The sequence below is a fragment of the Peromyscus maniculatus genome, chromosome 19, assembly GCF_049852395.1.
Source record: "Peromyscus maniculatus bairdii isolate BWxNUB_F1_BW_parent chromosome 19, HU_Pman_BW_mat_3.1, whole genome shotgun sequence".
In the NCBI taxonomy this organism is placed as follows: Eukaryota; Metazoa; Chordata; class Mammalia; order Rodentia; family Cricetidae; genus Peromyscus; species Peromyscus maniculatus.
In genome coordinates this window covers 58,771,178-58,794,770 of record NC_134870.1, presented here as the reverse complement: position 1 = coordinate 58,794,770, position 23,593 = coordinate 58,771,178, and the positions used below count along the sequence as shown (strand labels likewise).

The 23,593-nt window shown below is 43.8% G+C and overlaps 1 protein-coding gene and 1 pseudogene across 6 annotated transcripts in view; one reads left to right on the top strand and one right to left on the bottom strand.

Moving 5' to 3' along the window:
- The window catches only part of Spire1 (spire type actin nucleation factor 1), a 114,675-nt gene that overhangs the window by 10,810 nt on the left and 80,272 nt on the right, over window positions 1–23,593 (top strand). For all 6 annotated transcript variants that reach the window (XM_015998300.3, XM_076555399.1, XM_015998386.3 and 3 more), the window contains exon 2: window positions 6,925–6,959. In XM_015998300.3, the coding sequence (XP_015853786.3) occupies window positions 6,925–6,959 (35 nt within the window). The remainder of the gene's footprint in view (window positions 1–6,924; window positions 6,960–23,593) is intronic.
- LOC102908695 (small ribosomal subunit protein eS27 pseudogene) lies at window positions 14,071–14,363 on the bottom strand (annotated as a pseudogene).

The window sequence follows — 23,593 nt, the reverse complement described above, 5'->3', positions numbered from 1 at the left end:
CCTCGAGCCTACATTGTAGAGGGAGAGAAGAACTCCAGAAGGTTGTCCTCAAACTTCCACGCATGGCTCTGTGCTGTGCTTGGGCTCCTGTGTGTACACACACTAAACAAACACACAAACAAATGAACAAATAAACAAATAAATGAGTGGGTAAGTAAGTAAATAATGTTGGCATTTTTTTGTTTTGTTTTGGGTTTTTTGTTTGTTTGTTTGTTTTTTGAGACAGGGTATCTCTGTGGCCCTGACTGTCCTGAAACTCATTCTGTAGACCAGGCTGGCCTCGAACTCAGAGGTCTGCCTGCCTTTGCCTCCTGATTGCTTTTTTATTAAAGGTGTGTGCTAACACGCACAGCTTACTTTTGATATATTAATAGGGAACTAAAATATAATGATGTTCATGAATGGATCCCAGGTCCTTGGTGTGTGATCTTTTAAAAATTGAAGTGTAGCTGGGTGGTGGTGGTGGTGCACATCTCTAATCCCAGCACTGGGGAGGCAGAGCCAGGTGGATCTCTGTGAGTTTGAGGCCAGACTGGTCTACAGAGTGAGATCCAGGACAGGCACCAAAACTACACAGAGAAACCCTGTCTCCAAAAAAAAAAAAAAAAAAAAAAAAAAAAAATCAAGTGTTACTAGGTCACAGAAAGTTTTTTAACTGCTAAATTTCAGCCTATTCATTATTCAGAATTTTGCTTTTTGGTTTTAAATTAATGGGACAGCTGCCTTAAATCTCAGCACCCCTCATCCTCCCTTTTGGAGACAGTCTTAATGTAATGCGTGCTGGCCTGGAATTCCTAACTATGTAACCCCGGTTGGCCTGGAACTTAGGATAGTCCTATTGCCTCAGCCTTGTACTTGAAGTTATCTACTATGCTTGTGCTGGGAGATTGTACCTAGTGCCTCACACTCGATAAGCACACGTTCTGCCACTGAACTAATCCCCAGTCTCTTCAATTACCTTTTGACTCCTCTTATCTTTCACAACTCTGTAGCTGTACCTTGGGCTGCCCATCCCCCTTGCTCTCTAGAATGACAGAGCGTCCTGGCTGGCCTGTGCTTGAACCATGTCCCTCTGGACAAAGGCTGACCTGGAAACACAGTCAACTCACTCTTTCATTTTTTGAGACAAGAATCTCACTGTGAGACTGTGTAGCCTTGGATGGCCTGGAACTTGCTGTGTAGACCAGGCTGGCCTCACTTATAGAATCTCCCTACCTCAGCATCCAGTGCTGGGATTAAAGGTGTGCATCATTCACTTTTGATTAATACCTCTTGTGTTTAAAAGCACACCTAAAGGCTTGGAACTCTGATCTGCCTGCTTCACCTGCTTTTCCCAACATAGTCTGTGCTACCTGCCCACCAGATGTACCTAGGACTCAGGCTCCCTCCTGGTTCTCCAGCAGGCTCCTCCTCCAGTCCTGAGTCAGCCCTACCCAAATGCAAGGTCTTTGTTTAAATATCCTCAAGAGGGCTTGCCTACCTAACCTAAGTTGGGTCATTTCTCTTATTTCCTTTCTCTTTCTTTTGTGCCCCCATAGCCTATTACCAGTGCTGGGATTAAAGATGTGCGCCACTACCACCCTGTCAATCAAGTGTTTTTGACAGGCACAGTAACACAGCTTCATAAAGTTAAACAAATGCAACATAAACAAAAGTAACACACCTTAAAATAATAGTCCACAACAATCAGCCCTCCTACATTTTTGAGAATTTTTAAATACTTGATTTAATTAACATCTGTCCTAGAGGGCAGTAGTAGTACACATCTTTAATCCCAGCAGAGGCAGAAGCAAGCAGATCTCTTTTGAGGCCAGCCTGGTCTACAGAGCAAGTTACAGGACAGCCAGGGATACACAGAGAAACCCTGTCTTCAAAAACAAAACAACAACAACAAAATCTGTCCTAAATGTAATTTAATGAAATTGTTACTTGATTGAAAGAGCTAATTCGGGCTGGAGAGATGACTCAGAGGTTAAGAGCACTGACTGCTCTTCCAGAGGTCCTGAGTTCAATTCCCAGCACCCACATGGTGGCTCACAACCATCTGTAATGAGATCTGGCACCCTCTTCTGTGTACATAATAAATAAATAAATTTAGGGAAAAAAAAAACTAAAGAAAGAAAGAGCTAATTCACTGTGATTATAATCTGAAGATTTGTTAAGGCCTAACATTGTTTAGGTTATTGAAAACAGAAGGTGAAACCCTGGATTTTTGGGTTTGAGAGGGATTCCTTGGATATGGTTTCTCTGAGGTAGAGGCAATCAGCCCTTGAAGAAAGACTCAAAAATGATGAAACAAAAATCTCTGACACTGAACAGGCAGACTCCAATGTTGTTTGTTTTCTTACTCTTTGTCTCTTTTGGGGGCTGCCACCCAGCTCCCAAATAAATCACACAGAAGCTTATTCTTACTTATAAATGCCTGGCCTTAGCTTGGCTTGTTTCTAGCCAGCTTTCCTTAACTTAAATTCTCCCATCTGTCTTTTGCCTCTGGACTTTCAACTTCCTATATTCCTGTATACATTTCTTTCTTTCTTACTCTGTTGCTGGTTGTGTAGCTGGGTGGCTGGCCCCTGATGTCCTCCTCTTTCTCTGGCTGACTCCTCTTCTATTCTCTTCCCAGATTTCTCCTTCTATATATTCTCTCAGCCTGCTAAGCCCCACCTATCCTTTTTCCTGCCTTGGTATTGGCCATTTAGTTCTTTATTAGACTATCAGGTGTTTTAGACACGCACAGTAACATAGCTTCACAGAGTTAAACAAATGCAACATAAAAGTGTCACACTTCAAAATAATATTCCCCAACTCTCCAACTTAAGGTGTTGGAGGCAAGCGGTTTAAGTGCTAAGACAGCGTGCCTGCAGTTTCCCCTCCTGCCCTTGGCAGTAGCAATGGAGAGCGGGAACAAAGCGTGTATGACAAGGCTAGGGAGCCCTGGAGTAGCCCTGTAGCCTCCCACCTGCTGTGCTGGCTTGGGAGTCTGTGCCAGTCATTTGACTTCTCTGGCTTTCCGTTGCTCATCTGCGGTGATTGTGCAGTCATTTCCACCCTTTCAGCTCTGATGACATCATTAGGATTTCCATTCCTAGGTCAGCACCTGGGTATGGAGTCGGGTGATAGAGTTTTGTAGGTGGTTGGGCATGTTGTGCTCCCAACCTGCCCGTGTTCTTGGCGGTGCTCAGCAGTTTGTGTGAGTAACCAAGTGCAGTTGCATGTCTTACACAAAGATGTGGTGTTCCTAGAGAAAAGTAATTTTTGTTTTTGCCTCAGGTGATTAGAAGCAATCTAATTTCAGTAGCCTATGCTTTTTAACATCATACAATAATTCCTTAAGCACTTTGTTATTTTTGGGTGCACAACATTGTCCACAGCTTCTTGTAGTTGTCCTAGCCAGTGTCATCCAGTCTCCTGAGGCTCTTGAGTCCACCGAATCAGGTAGGATAGGCTATGTGCCTTTGCAAAGTGAGTTCTCTGTTTTTGGTGTGCAGAGCTTGTTTTTCATTGGGTAATTGCTCTAGTTTCAGATCAGCACCCAGAGCGTCCTCTCCTTCCCATAGGTTAGGTTTTATATTGTCACACGGCACAAGCCATGACTTCTCAGCATTGCTGTTCTCTCCTCTGCTTATGCTATAATACATGGAACTGGATTTCTGAGTTTTCACCAGTAAAAAGCAGATTTGCTAGGCATGGTTGTACATACCATTAATTACAGCACTGGAGAGGTAGACGAATCTCTATGAGTTCAAGGCCAGCCTGATCTATATAGGGAGTCCCAGGCTGTCAGGACTGCATGTCCAGACCTTGTCTCAAAAAAAAAAAAAAAAAAAAAAAAAAAAAAAAATCAAGTAAACAAGAAAGCCCAAGTTAGTATAGGTCTCTAATACTTGTTTGTTTGCCATCTTTGAGGGAGGGGGCAGGGTGTTATGTAACAACTCAGGCTGGCCTCAACTTCACTGTCTAGCCAAGGATGACCTGACCTTCTGAATCTCTGCTCTTCACCTCCCAAGTGGTGGAATTGCAGGCATGAACCACCACACCTGGTTTACACAGTGCCGGAAATGAACCCAATGCTTTGTGCATGCACTCTACCAACCAGGCTACATTCCCAGCCCTTGATTCCAGAGTTCTTATGCTTTTTTTCTTCCTTAAGAATTACTTCCTAAATGTGATCCTTGTACTTTTAAAGAGGTTGCTTTCTTTCTGCGCTCCTTCTCCTCTTCTGCACAGTCAAGTACTCAATGTTTCCCCACAGATACGCTCTGTGCTCTGCTCTGAGCTGTCTCTAATGGTGTTCCTAGGCAAATTAATTACCAATTCTATAGGAGTCTTTTTTTTTTTTTTTTGGTTTTTCGAAACAGGGTTTCTCTGTGTAGCTTTGCACCTTTCCTGGGACTCACTTTGTAGCCCAGGCTGGCCTCGAACTCACAGAGATCCGCCTGGCTCTGTCTCCTGAGTGCTGGGATTAAAGGCGTGTGACACCACCACCCAGCTCTATAGGAGTCTTAACTCCTCTAAGTAATCTACCACACTGTTATGCTCTGAACAGTATTAGTTTTATATAAATAAAAAATATATCACTATATATGAGTATAATTTTACATTAGCAACAAATTTATGCCAAATATTTAGCAAGTCCCACTTGCTATATAAAAGCCTTGTAAGTTAAAGTCGTTTTGTATGCATGTTGATACAGTTTTTTTTTTAAATATTTTATTTGCATTGGTGTTTTGCCTGCATGTGTGTCTGAATGAGAGCCTTGGATTCCCTGGAACTAGAGTTATAGACAGTTGTGAGGTGCCATGTGAGTGCTGGGAATTGAACCTGGGTCTTCTGGCGGAACAGTCAGTGCTCTTAACCACTGAGCCATCTCTCCAGCCTCCATTGATACAATTTTTATTGCTTGTATATATTTTATATTTTGCAAGATCCAAGGTTCCCATTTTCTACTCAGAGTTTCAGCCACTGTTTTATATTACACAGGATTATATTAGGATATTAGGCTTTAAGGAACTGTGGGTTTCAACTGTATTTTTCATTTTAAGAATTGGGTGTCATACAGATATGATTATTTATGTTTTTCTTTAATGATGTCACTATGAACAGCAAGATGGATAAATCCTTTTTAAGCATTAAAAATTTCAAGCATGGTAGAACCACTGCTGTGGAATGGACATCGATGTAGCAGGCAGGAGAGTAGGAGTTACAGGATGTTAGTACTGGGGGGGAAGGCTGTGCAGACATATATGTATAAAGCTCGGACGGTGATGCTTAAGAAGATAGATGGGGCCCATGAGGTGGCTTAATGGGTTAAAGGTGCTTGCCACCAAGCCTGACAATCGGAGTTCAGTCCTCAGGACCTGCATGGTGGGAGGCCTTCTCAGCACACATATGCTGTGACATGTTTTCGCACACACATGAATAAATAATAGATGGAAAAATTAAAGTTTCTACTACCCAATGTAAAGTTATTATCTGGTTTTTATTTAAATAAATGACTCTTAAAGTAGCTGCTTTGATTTTTTTAAAGTATAATTTTTGTCCCAAATTGACAAATAATATGGTTGTACAAGTTCTTGGTATTAGGTCTCATTGATGAGAGAAAACACTATTGTTGGTATAGCCAGCTGTTGTTGGGTTCCAGGGGTGTCTTAGAGTTTCTGCAATGAAACAACACTATGACCAAAAAGCAAGTTGGAGAGGAAAGGGTTCATTTGGTTTACAGCTCCGCATTGCTGTTTGTCACTGAAGGAAGTCAGGACAGGAATCCAAGCAGGGCAGGATCCTGGAGGCAGGAGCTGATGCAGAGGCCATGGAGGGGTGCTGCTTACTGACTTGCTCACATGGCCTGCCCAGCCTGCTTTTTTATAGAACCCAGGACCTCCAGGCCAGGGATGGCACCACCCACACCCACCATGGGCTGGGCCCTCCTGCATTGATCACTAATTAAGAAAATGGCTTACAGCTGGATCTCCTGGAGGCATTTCCTCAGCTGAGGCTCCTTCCTCTCTGATGACTCTAGCTGGTGTCAAGTTGACACACAACCAGCCAGCACAGGGGTTTCTTTCTTCTTTTTTGTTGTTATGTTTTGATACAAGGCCTCACTCTCTAGTTCATGTTAGCCAGAAACTCTAGATTCTCCTGCCTCAGCCCAGGTGTCAATCAGGGTTTCTCTCACGGTCTCTTTCTCTCTGTTGTCTGTTTGCAGTTTTGAGACATTGTCTCACTCTATAGCCTTGGCTGTCCTGGAACTATGTAGATTGGCCTGGCCTGGAACTCACAGAGATCCACCTGCCTCTGCCTCAGGAATTAAAGATGTGTATCAACTATGTCCAGCATTTTTTTTTCTCCTTTCCCCTTTCTTTTGATCATGAATACAGTTTTTTTTTCCTTTTTCTTGAAAAATTTTCTTTTGCCGGGTGGTGGCGGCACACGCCTTTAGTCCCAGCACTCGGGAGGCAGAGCCAGGCGGATCTCTGTGAGTTCAAGGCCAGCCTGGTCTACAGAGCGAGACCCAGGACAGGCACCAAGAACTACACAGAGAAACCCTGTCTCGAAAAACCAAAAAAAAAAAATAATAAAAAAAAAAAATAATAATAATAATATTTTTTTTCTCTCTCTCTTTTTTGGGGGAATCTCATTAGTCCTGGTTGTCCTGGACCTTGCTCTGTAGACCAGGCCAGCCTAGAACTTGCAGTGATCTTCTTTCTCCAGCCTCTTGAGTTCTGGGGTTATGAGTATGCAGCCAGCTTGGTAACTGAATGAACCAACAACTTTGTATATGAAAAAAAAAATCATTCTATCACGTGTTATTTTCATATGTTTAATATGTTTAATTAAGTGATGGCTATAGTTGCTTGAATATATTATTGATGATTTTAAAAGCCCTCAATCATTTGAAAGTAACTTTTTGTATTTTTATTACAGGTAAAGTGGGATATTCACATTGTACAGAAACAGAGGTAAGAGAAATGTATGGATATTTCTGTAAAATGGCCTTTTACTTTTTGGCATGACTTGAGTAGTGAACTCTTGCTGTGGGTTTCTCAGTTTTCAGATAATGCTATATTGAGAACAGGCACATATCTTCTCTATTCAGGAAGAGCAAGTGAAAAAAATCAGTTACCTTGTCCACTTGTCTGTGGCATTAGAAGAAATGGCTTAAACATAGCTTATTTCTTGTATTTGTAAAATGACTTAACACCCAGAGTGCCGAATAAGAATTATTTTAAGTTTATCTTTAATACAGTGTGGTGTATCATGATAATAACATGCTTGAATGGGAAAGCTTCTATGTACTTCTTTAGTAGGACAAAATTAAGACGTGGGCATTGTTTCAGTGAGATTAATAATGTGAGATGCTTGGGTATTTCCAAAAGTAGGTTCATCACCTTAAAATACTTTCGATAATTTTATTCAGGATTCTCATGTGAGATTTGAGGAGTTTCTGTATGATTGCTTGTGTTCCTTGCAGGGGTTTTAAATATAACATTAGACTCTAGGTTGCCTATCTGTGTGCCATATTATCCAATAGCAGAGCACCATTCTTAGACTAGAGTATTAGCAACCTTGTTAATGCCTAATATTTAAGAAATTGTAGCCAGTGGTGGTGGGGCACACCTTTAATCCCAGCAATAAGGAGACAGAGGCAGACGGATCTCTGTGATTTTAAGGCCAGTCTCGTCTACAAAGCGAGTTCCAGGACAACCAGGACTACACAGAGAAACCCTGTCTCAAAAAAACAAAAAAATAGAGAGAGAGAGAGAGAGAGAGAGAGAGAGAGAGAGAGAGAGAGAGAGATTGTGTGTCTACTTTTATAATGCATCTGAACATTGATAATTGGTTTCAGTAAATTTACTGTAATTCAGTAAATTCAGAATTTTAATTCATTTTGTATAAAATGCAAGCTTCCTAAAAGATGCTACATAATTAAAAAACCAAAAACAATACATTATTTTTTTAAATTCAATTCATTTTTATGTTTTCTATTCAACTTTGAAAGTACAAATTTTCCAAATTATTTTTTTTTTTAGTGGACTAAGAACTTATGAGTTTTCCCCAGACCTTTGCCTATAAAATATTTAAGGTCATTTCTGTTAAGCTCGTAGGACCATGGAACTGTAAAAAGAGAACATATGTGAAATGTTTCATTAGCTCCCACGGCACTATTGTAAATTAAGAGTACACAAACACAGTTCACATCCACGTGCATTTGGTATTGCAATGTCTTAATGCAAGGCTTGTCATGAGCCTCCTCCTTCTGTCTTGAGTTGCATTGCCCTGAGAGCAGCATGGTTTTAACGGTGTGATACCTGCGAGCATGGCTGTCAGACCAGCTGCAGAGGCAAACAGGAGACGGGCTGTCCACGACAGAGTCCATTAGAGAGTTAGAAAGGTGTAAAATAGCACCCTTAATATTTTCGTTCAACAGTAGTTCTTTTTCTTCCTTAAAAGTGTTATTTAATGTTAGTAGTTTACAGACTGCATCAATAAAAGCTCTTTGCAGCGATATTTTTTGTTTTTTGTTTTTGTTTTTTAAAGAGTGCCAAGGTTAGAAAACCTGGCCCTCTTGGGCTGGAGCTAGCCTGCAAGTGCAGCTTGTTCCTGAGAAGTGGAGTTGGGGAGAGAGGAAGCCCGCTTGCTGCGGCAGCACCCGGGAGTCCCTGCTGGCCGGTAGAAAAGCCAGGCCCGGCAGAGTTGCACCGGACTAGACAGGGTGCTTCTGAGAGCCTGTCTGGTTCTGAATCGATTTTCTTCTCGAGGAAGGAGACTCCCACGTCAGGCGTGTGGCAGGAAGGCCTGACTAAGAATGTATAGCACCAGCTGTGTCCGGACTGTGTCCACGTGTCAGCTGTGTCCATGCCTGAGCGTGTGGATGGGTGGGTGTGGGTGGTGGAGGAGGCGTGGTCAGCGCCCTCTCCTCCCAGTTTTCTTGTGTCTTTGTCCATGATGGATTACTGCGAAGGAGGGCCGGATGAAGATGAAGCATGCCTTGATATAGCATGCTGTTAATCTTCTTTGAAAGGGAGCCGGAAGGTCCTGATTCCTAAGCAAGGTTCTAGACTCATGGAGGAAAATAAAATTACCTTTTCTGAGGCTGTAGGAGCCTGATCAACTCAATGTAGTCAACATAGAGTTCTTAATACTACATAAAAGCCATGCTAGGAATTACCTTTTAGCTTTTAAATATGAATTTTAGTTTATTCTTTGAGATTTCATAAATGTGTATAATGTATTTTGATCATGTTCACTCTTATTTCACTCTCCAATTCCTCTTGGATCCTCTTCCAACATTCCCCATCTCCACACTTCATGTCCTCTTTATTTTCCTCTTAAAACATCACCACTGAGACAGTTTTCACTGCCCATGTGTGCGTAGGTGTGAGGTCATCCCCTGGAACATAGGCCGTCTACCAGGGGCCACACCCCTAAAGAAAACGACTCTCTCCCTGTGCAGGTTAGTTGTGTTGCCATCTTGACATAAGCTAAGTTCCTCTGGGAAGACAGAACTAAAGTGAGAAACACCTCCAGCACACTTTCTTGACTTGGGACTGTTGTGACAGCTCTGGTCCTCAGTTGTCTAAGCAGGCTGAGCAAGCCACGAGGAGCAAGCCAGAAGGCAGTGTTGCTCTGTGGTGTCTGCTTCAGTTCCTGTCTGCCTTCCTGCCCTGGTTTCCTTTCATGATGGACGTAATGAGATGAATACACCCTCTCCTCCCTTGCTCTTGGTTATGGTGTTTGTCGCAGCAATGGAAAGCAAACTAGAACATTTCCCGAGCAGCTGTCAACTAATAGCTCCTCAGCTGCGGGTAGGAGCTCGTGAGTCCCTCCCCTCAGCCCATGCTGGAATGGTGACTGGCTTCATTTTGTGCAGGCAACCACAACTGCTGTGAGTTTAGAGTGCAGCTGCCTGTCATGTGCAGAAGACACCATTTGACCCTGTTTCTCAAGGGCCTCCGGTTCTTATTGTTGTTCTGCCCCATCTCCCACGGTGTTCTCTGAACCTCTGGGGAGGGTGCGTGACATAGATATCTGGCTTATGGCTGAGCACACCATAGACATATACTCTCTGCATTTTGGCTGCAGTCTACTGTGCAAGGAAGCTTCTCAGGTGAGGACGGGAAGCTGCACTAACCTGTGGGTATAGGAGTATGTATTTAAAAGGCAATTTGGTACTTACTATAGCTGCTTACTGAAATAATAGTAGGGTCTCTTCTAGGGCTTGTGAGCTCACTAGCCATGAGTTTATGGCCACATTACTGTACCAGGGTACCTGGTTTCCTCCTGTGGAAAGCCCTCAAATTCGGTGTAAAGTGCTGGCTACTCTAACATTCATGGCACTGTTGCACCCACGAGGATGTCAGTCTTGCCATATCTGGTCATTATTGTGACCCACAGAGTTCACAGCTGGGGAAAACTGTTGATGGCCATCCCCTGCAGCAGCCTATAGATCACTTTCTGGTCCCAGTAGAGCTAGCTGTTATGGACAAAGCTTCAAGGTCAGTACTAGCTTGATTTCTCTATGTCCTGTGACCAAAGTGTGTGGTGTCTTCAGCAGTAGGGTCCTACCTGCCATGAAGTTTGGGAAGACAAGTAGGAGCAATGCCTATAGCCTATATTGTTTGGGTTATGTCTTTGGGGACACACACACTACCCCTACCTACACACTGATTAGCTTTTGTTATTGTTTTGAGACCAGATCTCTTTATGTAGCCAAGCTATCTTGGAACTCACTATGTAGACCAGGATTGCATTGAACTCACAGAGATCTGTCTGCCTTTGCCTCTTGAGTGCTAGGATAAAGGAGTATGCCACCACACCCAGCTGGTTAATTTTTTGTCAGCACAAGCTAGGTTCATCTGGGAAGAGGGAATCTAATTTAAGAAAATATCTCCATCAGATTTGCCTATAGGCAAGTTTGTCAGAGCATTTTCTTTATTAATGATTGATATGGGAGGGCTCAGCACACTGTGGGTGGTGCTACTCTTTGGCATATCATTCTGGGAAGTATAAAACATGTAGCTGAGCTGGGTGGTAGTGGTGGCACACACTTTTAATCTCAGCACTCAGGAGGCAGAGGCAGGTGGATCTCTGAGTTGAAAGCCAAGCCTGGTCTACAGAGTGAGTTCCAGAACAACCAGGGCTACACAGTGAAACCCTGTCTTGAAAAAACAAAACAAAACAAACAACAAAAATAAATAAATAAAAATAAAAGAAGAAAAAGAAAAGAAATGTAGCTGATAGTGAATCTGGGAAGGAAGCCAGTAAACAGCGTTTCTCCATGGCATCTGCTTCAGCTCCTCCTGTGACGTCCCTTCATGATGGACTGTAAGCTGTAGATGATAAAAGAAGCCCTTTCTTCCTGACGTTCTTGGTCATGGTGGTCATGGTGTTTGTCATTGCAGTAGAAACCTAACTAAGACACCCGCCTCCTAATGACTCAAGGGGAGGTATTCCATATTAGATCTTTTATTTGGCTAACTATGGCTCCTGGGGGTTCTTAATCCCTTGTATAGTGTAATTTCTATTTAATCAATCTCTCTCTCTCTCTCTCTCTCTCTCTCTCTCTCTCTCTCTCTCTCTCTCTCTCGTGTGTGTGTGTGTGTGTGTGTGTGTGTGTGTGTGTGTGTGTGTGTGTGTTTAGGAAGCTTATAAAATAGTGGGTTTCCATATGACGTTTTGAGACATCTTTAGTATTATTTCTCTTCTGCTCTCCTCTGTCTGCCCTCGCATTCCCCTTCCATCTTCTCATTTTCTTACTTATAATTTATAATTTTTTATAATTTATTTTATTTTTGTATGTTTTACTTTTATTTACTTATTTTGTGTATGTATGTGTGTGTGCTCACACATGCATGTAGAGATCAAAGAATAGTTTTTGAGAGTCAATTTTCCCCTTCCACCTTGTCATTTCTGAAGTATCAAACTCGGCAGCCAGGTTTGGTGGCATGTCCTTTTAACCATGGAGCCATCTTGCTGGCCCCTATAATCCTCTTTTTAATACTTTTCCTAATTCATAGAAACCAAATTGAAATTGAATATAAAGAAAGCCAGGAGAAGCTGGGCAGTGGTTGTGCATGCCTTTAGTTCCAGCACTCAGGAGGCAGAGGCAGGCAGATCTCTGTGAGTTCGAGGCCAGCAGAGTCTACAGAGTGAGTTCCAGGAGAGCCAGGACTACACAGAGAAACCCTGTCTTGAGAAACAACTGAAAAAACCAGAAGAGTATATAGAGGTATTCAGTTAGGCCTTTTTCCTTAAGGCAGCCTGGTGTCTCTTAAAGTCAAGCATTTTAGACCTCTCTCTCTTTGGGAAGTTTTAGTATTTTCAGTGCTGAGTACTTAACTTGGGTCCTGGCACACACTAAGTCTGTGCTGTACTGCATAGATATACCTCAGCCACCTGGAAAATGTTTTCACAAACTTGACCCTTAGCGTCTTCAGCATTGGAATTTGTGAAGGAACTATCCCCTTGTCTTGTTCTGTCCTTTTTCTGATTTTGAGACAGGTCTTGCTGTGTATCCTGGGCTGGCCTTGAACTCACTGTGTAGCCAAGTGGCCTTTCACACGCAGCAGCACTTGTGCCTCAGCTTTCTGTGTCGGGGTGACGGGGACACACCACTGTGCTAGCTTAGCTGTTCTCTTTTTCTTTTTTTCTCTCATGGCCAGGTTTCATAGGATTTGTTTTATGGAATATTCTTTAAATAAAGACAGGGTTTTCACTGTGTAGTAGATGCTAGCCTATAACTCACACTCCTGCCTATACTGCCCGAGTGTCGGGACTTCAGGTATATGCCATCATGCCTGGCTTCAATAGGAATATTTAAAAGTTTTTAACAGGCAATTAAATTTCCCCCTTTTTTGGTTCTTAATAATTTTTAAATTTTAATTAAAATATAATTACATCGTTTCCCTTTTCTTTTTCCTCCTACCAAACCCTCTCATTTCCTCTCCCCCTAACCACCCCCCATTTGTGGTCTCTTTGATTATTGTTGTTACATACATACATGCATGCATATGTATATATAAATACAAATTCATAAATACAACCTGCTGACTCTGTTTTGTGTTGTTTGTGTGTATATGATTTCAGGGCTGACCACTTGGTTTTTGAAGGTATAATTTCCAGTGGTTTATGACCACACCCCTCTAGGCATCCTCATGGTCAGATCCCATCATCCCCACAAGTCCCACCCCTACATCTTCATATTCCCACACCTAGCAGACATCCATCTCTTGCTGTTCTTAATGGTTTAAGGGGACCTGCACTCCTTCTCCCCAGAAGTGGCTCACAGTCCAGCTGGTAACTTATAAACTTATAAATGGGTGACTGACCTGTGCCTGCACTTGCCTATCCAGAAGGCAACTCTGACCCAGGCTTAGGGAGAGCTCTTACTACTGCCATTTTACAAGTTTTCCTAAGCCGTTATTTAAATAGTATGCATGGATCTGAATCCCTGGAGAAAGTTGCTGGACACCTCAAATTACTAGATTGTAACTGAATTTGTAGTTTCTAGTCTGAGCATGCTCCATTTCGTCTTGTATATTAAAGTCAAGCATTTTAAACCTCTCTCTTTGGGAGAGCACTCAGCCTTTTCCCTTTGAAAGGAGAGTGGTTAAATGAGTAACTCGAACAGGCTGCTGTTCTTGTGGAGCATTGGCTGTGTTTTAAGTGGAATAGGTTAAACCATTATATAACAGGTAGTTAGCTTTATCATTACTTAATCTTGATAGAGCTCATTTAATTGGGCACTCATTGATAGAGCTGATTGTAATCTGTGCAATAATAGAAGAACTGGAGCTTCACTGAAGGAAACTGTTAAAAACACTCATGCTTACATTTTAAAAGGTTTACTTTTATTTTTAGTTATGTATATATGTGTGTGGGTATGTGTGTTTGAGTGCAGTGCCCATGAAGGCCAGAGGCAGTAGATTCCCTGGAACTGGAGTTACAGGCGGTTGTGAGCCATCCGGGATGGGTGCAGAGAACTCTGGTCCTCTGCAAGAATAATAGGTACTCTTAACTGCGGAGTCCACTATCCACCTCCGCACGCTTATATCTTTTATATATATCCCACTCATCTTGAATCAGGTGCTTCTCAGTGCTGCTTCCTTCTGAAGGAGCATCCTTCTGTCAGCCTTGCTTTTCTGCCTGTGGGCTGACAGAGGACAGTGGAGCAGCCAACACACAAGACTACCGTTTGTGCATGGCTAAAGACCATGGTGATCTTATAACATCCTGGGCATTTCACGTCTATAAAGTAGGAATTGGGGCTCTGCACCAGGCGCTTTTTCTTGTGTTTCCTCTTTTCCTCTTCTGGAGAGGGATGAAGGAGATCCTTTGCAAGAGGCATGTTCTCGTAGGGAGGTCGTCACTGCCGGAAAGCACGCTTATAACTTAAACACAGTTCATAAATACTCTTTGTAATACTTACACTCCTACATGCATTTTTAAAAACTGCTTCTGTGGCAGACATTAATGGAGACATTAATTTTAATAACAAATTTATGAACTGATACTTTGGAGATGAGAATTAAAGAATAGAAATACATAGTAACTTTTGATGTTAATCTTCCCTATTGACTTTAGAATCACTTGGGAGACACACTTGTGGATATGCTTGTGAGGCTGTTTCTAGAGAGGCTTAACTCTGAAGAGGGAAGATTCACCTTAACTGTGGGCAGCACTGCCTCATGGACAGGGGTCCCAAACTGAATCAAAAGATAAAAAGGAGCAAGTGGGCTGAGCACCAGCATTCACCTCTCTGCTTTCTGTGAACACAGTGTGACCAGCCAGCTCCTGCTCTGCTGCTTCTATGCCTTTCTGCCATTATGGACTGCATGGTGCACCTGTGAGCAACCGTGAGCGGGAGACCCTTCCTTTGGTTGCCTTTGTCTGGTACCTCGTTACAACAGAAGTAACTGGTACACTAGCTCGGGTGGCTAGTAGGTAGCAGTACTCACTGCCTGCTTCCCTGTGTTGTCTTTGTCCAGCTTGTTGTTACCTTCAGTGTGATGCGGCGATCCAGTGTGGAAATCATCTCGGTGTCCCTTTGGAACAGTGAAATGAGGAGTGTCATTGTCTGCCAGGGACTCCTTCAGTTACAGCCTTTGGAAGCCAGGGATGTGCTTCAGCTAAAATGAAACTTGGGAAAAGGCCCGATGCAGCCCACGAGCCCTCAGCCCTCATGGATTAGATGGGTGCAGGTTTTTTCTGTAGGAATTTATGAAATAGGCCGATTCTAAATCACTCAGAATGGTTTAAGATTGTCCTATATATCGAAATCCTTGGGGAAATTGGACCTGTAATTCTAGGTGTGCCTTGGGGAAAGTTAAATGTCTTGGGAATGAATTAAAAAATACATTGACCATAGTGTCTTAGACACTCCCTGTGGTTGTTTGTGGATAGTTTTTGGCCTGTACTTCAGTAGATGAAAAGTTTTCTGATAGCCTAAACTAAATAACTAAAGGTAATGTGTAGGGTGTGTTGCTTTAATGCAGAGTATAACATTGAAAAATGTGCATTTGGTCTTTGGCCAAGTCTGCGCATTCCATTTTGACCTCACCTCTGGCTCATGGATGCTCATGTGATAATTGGATGCATACTGCTTTTTAAGTTGACACTGGCTAAACTTTGATTAATTTCAGAAGTGATTAAAAAAAACCCAACCTGAAAGAAGGAATGGGATGTTTTTAATAAAATATCAGCAGGTCGAGAAAATGGCTCAGCTGGTGTGGTGTAGTGGTTGCTGCACAGGCCTGAGGGCCGGAGTTCACACCCAGCACCCATGTCATGCTCCAGCATGGCACCTACCCTACCCGTAACCCTAGCACAGTGAAGACTGGCAGAGCAGTGGTGCTTTTACTGGCAGTTGACTGGAAGATGACCTCAGCTGTCTGAAGTTCTGTGTGAGACCCCAGCATGGCTTCCCTCTTCACAGAGCCAGCCAAGAAGAAGCTCCTCCAACACTGGGTAACATGACCATGGACTTGGAACCATAAGCATCGCATCAGCTTTGCTATGTTCTGTTGCCTAGAGGCATATTGCAGGTCTCGTCTACATGACCGTCAGGATGTGGAGACCACAGGGCCACCGAAGAGTCTGTCCATAGGATCAGACTATACTATCAGACTATACTATACTATAGTATCAGACTATACTATACTATACTATCAGACAAACTATATGGCATGCCTCTTACTGTGCTGTAAGAGCACACTTCTGCCTCTCAGGGATCTTGCTAACCCTGCATCACCCAGAGACATGAGATAGATGAATACCCTAGGAGCTATGTGCCCTACCTGTACTCCTAAAGACGAATCTAAGGAACTGTTCTAGTTAAAGGAGGCTAAACAGATAAGGACAAATGGAATCAATGATACTGGTTAGGAACAAAGTACAGAGAACATATTTAGGGGACAGTTGTTGACATTTCAATATGCATTATGCATTGCATTGTATAGGTGATAATTTTCCTGATTTGGATAACTATGGTGGTCATCTAAGATACGACCTTAGCTTTAGAAAATAAAATTCTACAATATTTGGATAACAGGTAGGCATTATGTGTGCTACTTTACTCCCAGATCTGAGGTGGGGGGATAGAGAAGTGTGATACAGCAGATGAGATAGTCTCAATTAATTATTGATAAATCTGGTAAAAGACAAGGAGAAATGCTTAAGGGCCACTTTTGAGATGTTTCTGAAACTTTAAAATTATATCACAATGAAGTTCCCCAGACTGACTTGAGTGACAAGAAAATTGTCCTGGAAGTTGGGATTGGCCTTAGTTAATGCTGGTCTGTCTGTCTCCAGCTCCAATCCCTTAGGAACTCCTCCTCTGCCACATGCCAGGGATCCTTAGGGATGCCGCCTTTCTCCCTGAGTCAATAAATATTGTAGCCATTTAAGTTGGTTTAAGATTTTGTAAATCCCCGCACTCAGGAAGCAGAGGCAGGCAAATCTCTGAGTCTGATGCCAGCCTCGTCTACAGAGTGAGTTCCAGGACAGCCAGAGTTGTAACACAAAACCCTGTCTTGAAAAACTAACCAGCCAACCAACCAGCCAACCAGCCAACCAACCAACCAACCAACCAGCCAACCAGCCAACCAACCAACCAACCAACCAACCAACCAACCAACCAACCAGCCAACCAACCAAACAGAAAGCCACCCGATAAGCAGTGCTTTATGTTACACATTCATTGAGACAATACAGCTTGAAAGCAGGGGTGAGGGGGAGCCCTTTCCTTTTCTTCTGTGGTCGTTAAATGTCATTAGACTTGTGTCTGGTCTGGGGGAAATCTTAGGGGTAAAATACTGTTTTAATAAAATCTAGGAGCATGGAGAGTATTCCGAAAAGAATCAGTTCTTCTGAGGTAATTTTAGATTTGCAATACCTTACAAACATTGTATATGTCTAGTTTAGTTTAAAATACAGTTGTCGACCTGGCTCAGCAGGAATATCTACCTGCAGCTAAGCCTCAGAGCTTGAGTTCCATCAAGCCCTGGAACCCACATGGTAGGAATGACTCCAGAAAGTTGTCCTCTGACCTCCACAGGTGGACCCTGACACATCTGCGCCCCTTCTCCCCACGCGCCATACACATGCGCCAGTGTGGTTAAGTCATACCAGACAAGTACAAGAAAATATGTAACTAAATGTCACAGTTATCACTTCGTGTCTACATTTATTTCAGAATTTTGAAATGCCAGGGACTTGATACCCTTTCCTTTGGTGATTCAGTCTAGTCTATTGTATAAAAATGCAAAATATTCAGACTGTGTGCTGCCTTGGCGTGCAGACACCAGTACAGGCCAGTTGTCTCCACACCCACCACCTCATCCAGCTTCCTGGAGGCCCTAGTAGATGCGCTTGGGCAGGGCCCACACAGCCAACTATGCACTAGTGTGGGCACGAGAGCCACTGGAGTCCACTCTCCTCTCCTTCAGCTGGCACATTTAATCAGGACTGTCCTAGTTGGCTTTCTGTGGTAATAACACCAGCCAAAGCCAGCTTGGGGAGGAAAGGGCTTAGTTTGCTTTACAGGTGCCAGTCCAGGGCAGGAGCTCAAGTGAGAACATGGAATCAGGAACTGAAGCAGAGACCACGCGGGAGTGCGGCTTACTCCCCGGCTTGCTCTCAGGCCTGTGCTCTGCTACCTGCACACCCATGCCCTGCTGCCTAGTGATGATGCCACCCACAGTGTACTGGGCCTACATCAGTTAGCAATCAAGAAAATGCCCCACAGACATGCCTACAGGCCAATCTGATAGAGGCAATTTCTCAGTTGCCTTCCCTCTTCTGGGTGTGTCAAGTAGACAGCCAGGATTAGCTGTCACAGACTTCGTGGTAAGTGGTGGTCAAGAAACTAACTCAGCTATTTCAGGCCTTTGAGAAGCTCTGAAAAAGCCATAGAAAACTTGATCTACTTTGCTTCTTGAGCACTGTTAGTATAAGAGAAATCAGGAGTTGAAGCTGTTGGTATATAATCTCAGCAAATTGTCACTCTGCAGCATTTCTTTCTTCCTTGCCAAGCATGTCTTTGAAGCAATCACATTTATTTTGGGGACCCTGAGATGAATTCTGCATTTAACAAATGCGCAAAACAGCCAGGCACAGACATTCAGAATTAGTCTTTCCTTACTTAGTGGTACCAGTGTAGCATAGGAAAGCTCTTCTGGCTCCTACCTGTCTACACGAGTCTTCAGCGCCTGTTCATGGGTTAAAGCAGCACCTGCCACCTGGTCACAGCACAGCCTTCCCCTCTGTGTCATTACTTCTGGAGCCCAGAGAGGGGGAATGGTTGGTGGGAAATGAGACAGTGACTCTAAGTTTGAGTGAGGTGCTCAGGTTGCACGGAGAGGCAAAAGGAGCAGGTCTGGCATGGCACACCTTCAGAGCTGAAATTGTGAGAGCAGCCGCGGGGCTGTGGAGATGGAGCAGGGCTTACTTGTCTGACAGTGAGGAGGAAGTGAGAGGGCCCAGGGTCCTGAACGCTCACGTCTGAGGGGTCGTGTATTTTGAGACAGTCTCCTGTACCCCGGGCGAACCTCGAACTTGCAGTAGGAGAATCGTGAAGTTCCAGTCCTCTGTCTCTACTTCCCAAGTGGTGGGGTTATAAGTGTGCACCACCCTCCTCAGCTCGTCCTCTGGGTCGAACCCAGAGCCTCTTGCACACTGAGCAGACATCCTGCCTGCCAGCTGAGCCACAGCTCCAGCACTCAGTGACTTCCTATAATGTGAAGCCGCTTGTTAGAAAGTTAATGGCAAAGGCCTGTCTCCCTTCTTTTGTGAATTATTTGATTGTCATTTTCAACATTAAGATCAATCAAATAGGAACAAAATAGTATTTGTCCTTGGAATATATGGAATTTGGTCCAAGCTACAGATTTCCCCTGGTGAAATTTCACTGTGAATTATCTGTCACAATTACTTATGTTGATTACTCAAAATACATCCTCTCTAACTTTGTAGGGAAATATTTCTTTCTAAGCTTCTGTACAGTACAATCTAAATACTCAGTGACTGTCTTTTCCGTCTGATTTGTATATTGCTGTATTTTGAACATTGGAAGTAGAATGATAAAAGAGAAAAACGTATGTGACACAAAAAAGTCAAAATAAAACTGAAATTCTAGTGATGGTTTTGAGAGTAGAAGAATTAAGACTGAAGTGGAGAGGGGGAAACGCCTGTTTACTTGCCACATGAAACAAGAGAAAGTGCTAGTTGCCTTTCCTGGGTTTCAGTTTAAGTCCTCACCTCTTTTTCATTCAGTAAAATAGGTGGGTTCTCTAGGCCTTCCTGTTTTCTCGGCTCCTTGGATTTACTTGAAAACTGCACATGGAGTCAGACCCCGTTGCACACCTGCCCTTGACAGTCCGGAGCTCTGCAGAGTCCGGCTGGAACTAGCGCAGCGATAAGGACTCTGGGTCTGGCCATTGTGTCCTTCCAACAATGGCTCCTTGTAAGGCAGGTTGAGTGCATCAATACTACATTGTAGTTCTGGTGTGTGTAATTGGTACAGTGTCTCTTCCAGCCCTCTCCCAACTTTCTTCAGGTGGCAAATAGGTCAAGGTCTTGTGGATAAATGTGACTCTCTGAGGTCCATGAGGAAGATAGCAAGGACGGGCTTCTCAAATGGCGGTGGCCTCTGACCTCAGAAATCCACGGTTTCTGCTGTGACATCTCTCCTGACAGTTCCTTCCCGAAGCTAGACAGACTATCTCTTCTTTCTCTGTCTCTTTCTTCCCCTCAGGTGTTTTTCAGGAGCTGTGCACCTTTGTTTTTGAGACAGGGTCTTTCTCTGGGACTTGAGGAATGATCATGGTTCTCTGGCCAGCCAGTGAGCCCTAAGGATCTGCCGTCTTGTCTTCCTCCCTCCATGCTAGGACTACACGTATGCAACACCCTGCTCTCTTTTTAACGGCGTGTGTGCTGGGGATCAGTAAGCACTGTACTGGCTGAGCGTTCTCCCCAGCCCTCCAGGTCACACTTGGGATGTCCTGTGTATCTCTTCCTCTTGACCGAGCCGTTGACCGAGCTGTTTGAGGTCAAGGACTGTGCTTCATCCGTCTTCACAGCACATTTCAGCGTGTGGTATGAAGCAGCGCTTTGATGAAGATTAGTTGCAGAGTTGCTTAAAAACCACAGACACAGCTTGGGCTGTTTGGGGAGAGGGAGGGTTGAGCCAAGGGCTCCCGAAGCCTGGCCTTTCCTCCAACTCACTAGATGGCTGAAGCTGTTGTAAACGCCTAGTCTTCCTGCCTCCACCTCCAGAGTGCCCGGCTTACAGGCATGTAGCCCCGGTACACACTGGACGACTTCAAATGTCTGCTGTCCTCCTGTCTTTAATGCACTTAACCCATGCTAAGGATTGTAGTTCACTTTGGCTTGTTTATATTAATATTTGTTTGTTTGTTTGTTTGTTTTTGAGACGGGACCTCACTATATACAGCCCTGATAGGCCTAAAACTTGATATGTAGAGCAGGCTGGCCTTGAACTTAGAGAGATCTGCCTGCCTCAGTCTCCTGAGTGCTGAAATTAAAGGCATGTGCCAGGCTTTGTTTATATTAATTTTTACAGTAAAAAAAGGAATGGTTAGAAAATAAGCCACCCCCCATCACTTCCAGGTCTCACTCCCTAGTAATAAAAAGCCATTAGAATTTTTATTTTTCTTACCTTTTTTTTTTCCTTGTGGGCATGCGTTTTTGTAAGAATTATATTACATGTAAACAATATTGGTTTGTAACCAAATTTTTTTCATCTAACTCAGAGGCTCCTGATCTTTGCTTTGGTGGTAGAGATTGAGTATCCAAGCTATTAGGCAGATGAATTAAATCCATTTTTCTTAGGATGAGTTCATTGGGATGCAGCATTCCGTGTTAGTTACTGTGTGTATGTGTGTGTGTGTGCGCGCGCGCGCGAGCACATGTGTATGTGCATGTGCTGTGATCAAATAGCATGAGCAAAGGCAACTTAAGAAGAATTTATTTTGGCTTATGGTTCCAGAAAGCCAGATGTCCATAATGTGGGGAAGGCGTGGTGGGTGGCAGGAAGAGGAAGCTGAGAGATTACATCCAAGCCCACTCAGGAAGTAGAGCTCGAACTGGAGGTGGGTCAAGACAATAGACCCACGAACCCTGTCCTCAGTGATGTACTTCCTTCATTGGGGCTCCACCTCCTAAAGGTTGGACATCCTCCCTAAACAGTGCCATCACTGGGGACCAAGTGTTCAAATACGTGAGTTATGGGAACATTTGTTCATTTAAACCACTCCATGCTCTCCTAAACAAAGGAGCAACTGTGTTGTCTTTAAATACTAGTGATTCTGACCTGGACGTGCTCAGGGTGTTGTGCCGATGTGAAGACACTCTGAGGAACCATGCTAGATTTGTAGTTGTGCTGTAGGGAGAGGTTCCTGTTGGCAGCTGTGAAAGGGAGGCTGGACCTAGAGTCTGTACACTGCTGGTGACTTTACCTGGGGCTAGATGTGTGAACTTTGAGCAGGTCATTTAACCTCTTTTCACCTTCTGTAGAACAAAAGAATTGAGTAGATTGTGACTCCCTTCTTGTTGTTGTTTTTGTTTTTTCAAGACAGGGTTTCTCTGTGTAATAGTCCTGCCTGTCCTGGAACTCACTCTGTAGACCAGGCTGGCCTTGAACTCAGCGATTCTCCTGCCTCTGCTCCCCAGTACTGGGAAGGCACGTGCTACCACTGCCTGGCTTGTGAACTCACTTTTATAAGACGTGTTCTTTGATTTTTTTTTTTCCCCTGATGTTCAAACATACAAAAAAATGTTTGTGTTTCCACTATCAGTTTAGTTCTCAAAAGAAGAATTATGTGAGTGAAAACTGCTGTGCCCCTTCCAGTAACTGAGTGCTGACGTGCAGCTGGGAGCCACCTTCTCACCCTCTCTCCTTCCCACTGCTCTTTTCCCTGCAGTCCAAAGGCAGGGCGTTGTCATGTCTCACGTCACTCTGTGGGCTCTTGCAGGGCTCCCATTGTCCCTTCATCAGAGTGCTTCCAGGAGTTGGTCTGGAGCAGCCTGGCCTCTCAGCTGATGCTGCCTCTCTTGTTCATTGTCCCTCACACCCTGGCTACCTTGCTGTGTGACAGAACATCTCAGGCCCCTTCTGTCTCGGGCTCTTTGTACTGGCCACTGCTGCTTCTAATGCTTTCTCAGAGTGTGGTGTACCCAGCCATCCCTCACCCACCTCCATTCTTCTCTGGTGTGGCCACAGGGTATGAAGTATGCATTAATTATTTAAAATCTTACGCTGCTGCCTTGAAATACCTGTTCTCTTCACACGTTATCTTGTCTCTTTCCTACGAGAATGTAAACTTTAGAGAGCACAGTTTTGTTTTTTTCTTGTTCACTGCTGTGTCACAGGCTCTGCAGTTTTGAGTAGACAACTTCATCTCTCATCTGTAGAAAACGGTAATGTGTTTATAGGTTTATAGACGTCATTTTGGCTAAGCACTCCTCCAGTGAGCTTATGTTAACTAAGCTCATAAAGAAATAAAGATTCATAAAGAAATCATGACAGGAGTACAGCCCATTTCACAAGCTACACACAGAAGCACTGGTGTAGAAAGCCCCTGACTCAGGAGAGGCATCATCCTGCTACGCTATACTAGCCTGGGGGCCTGGGGACCCTCCCCTCATGAGGATGGTATCCTTAGGGAGCCGCTGGGGACCCTCACACTGATGTCTTTCCTCTACAGAGCTCATGCTGCCCTTTCCCTCGTGACTTAGGGGCTGTGTGGTGGATGTGAGACTCATGCCGCTTTTGAGTTGCAGCTAGTTGAAATGTTCTGCTGTGGCCTCATACTGGAATGTTTTCTAACTTTATGAGGAAAATTAATTTCGAGTTTACAGAGCACATCGGAAGAAAACTTTAAAGCCTAGTCTGTTCAGCGGTTAGAATGGCTATTCAGCCACTGGTTAAAATGCCCTCACGTGCCAGCTAGTCTAAGCCTGAACCTGCAGAGCTCTTCTTTCTCAGGGTTTGCTTTGTGCAAATGAATTGCATGTAGACAGCTCATGGGAAAGCACTTACTTTGTTACTTTAAACCACCCTCTGTGTAGCAAAAGG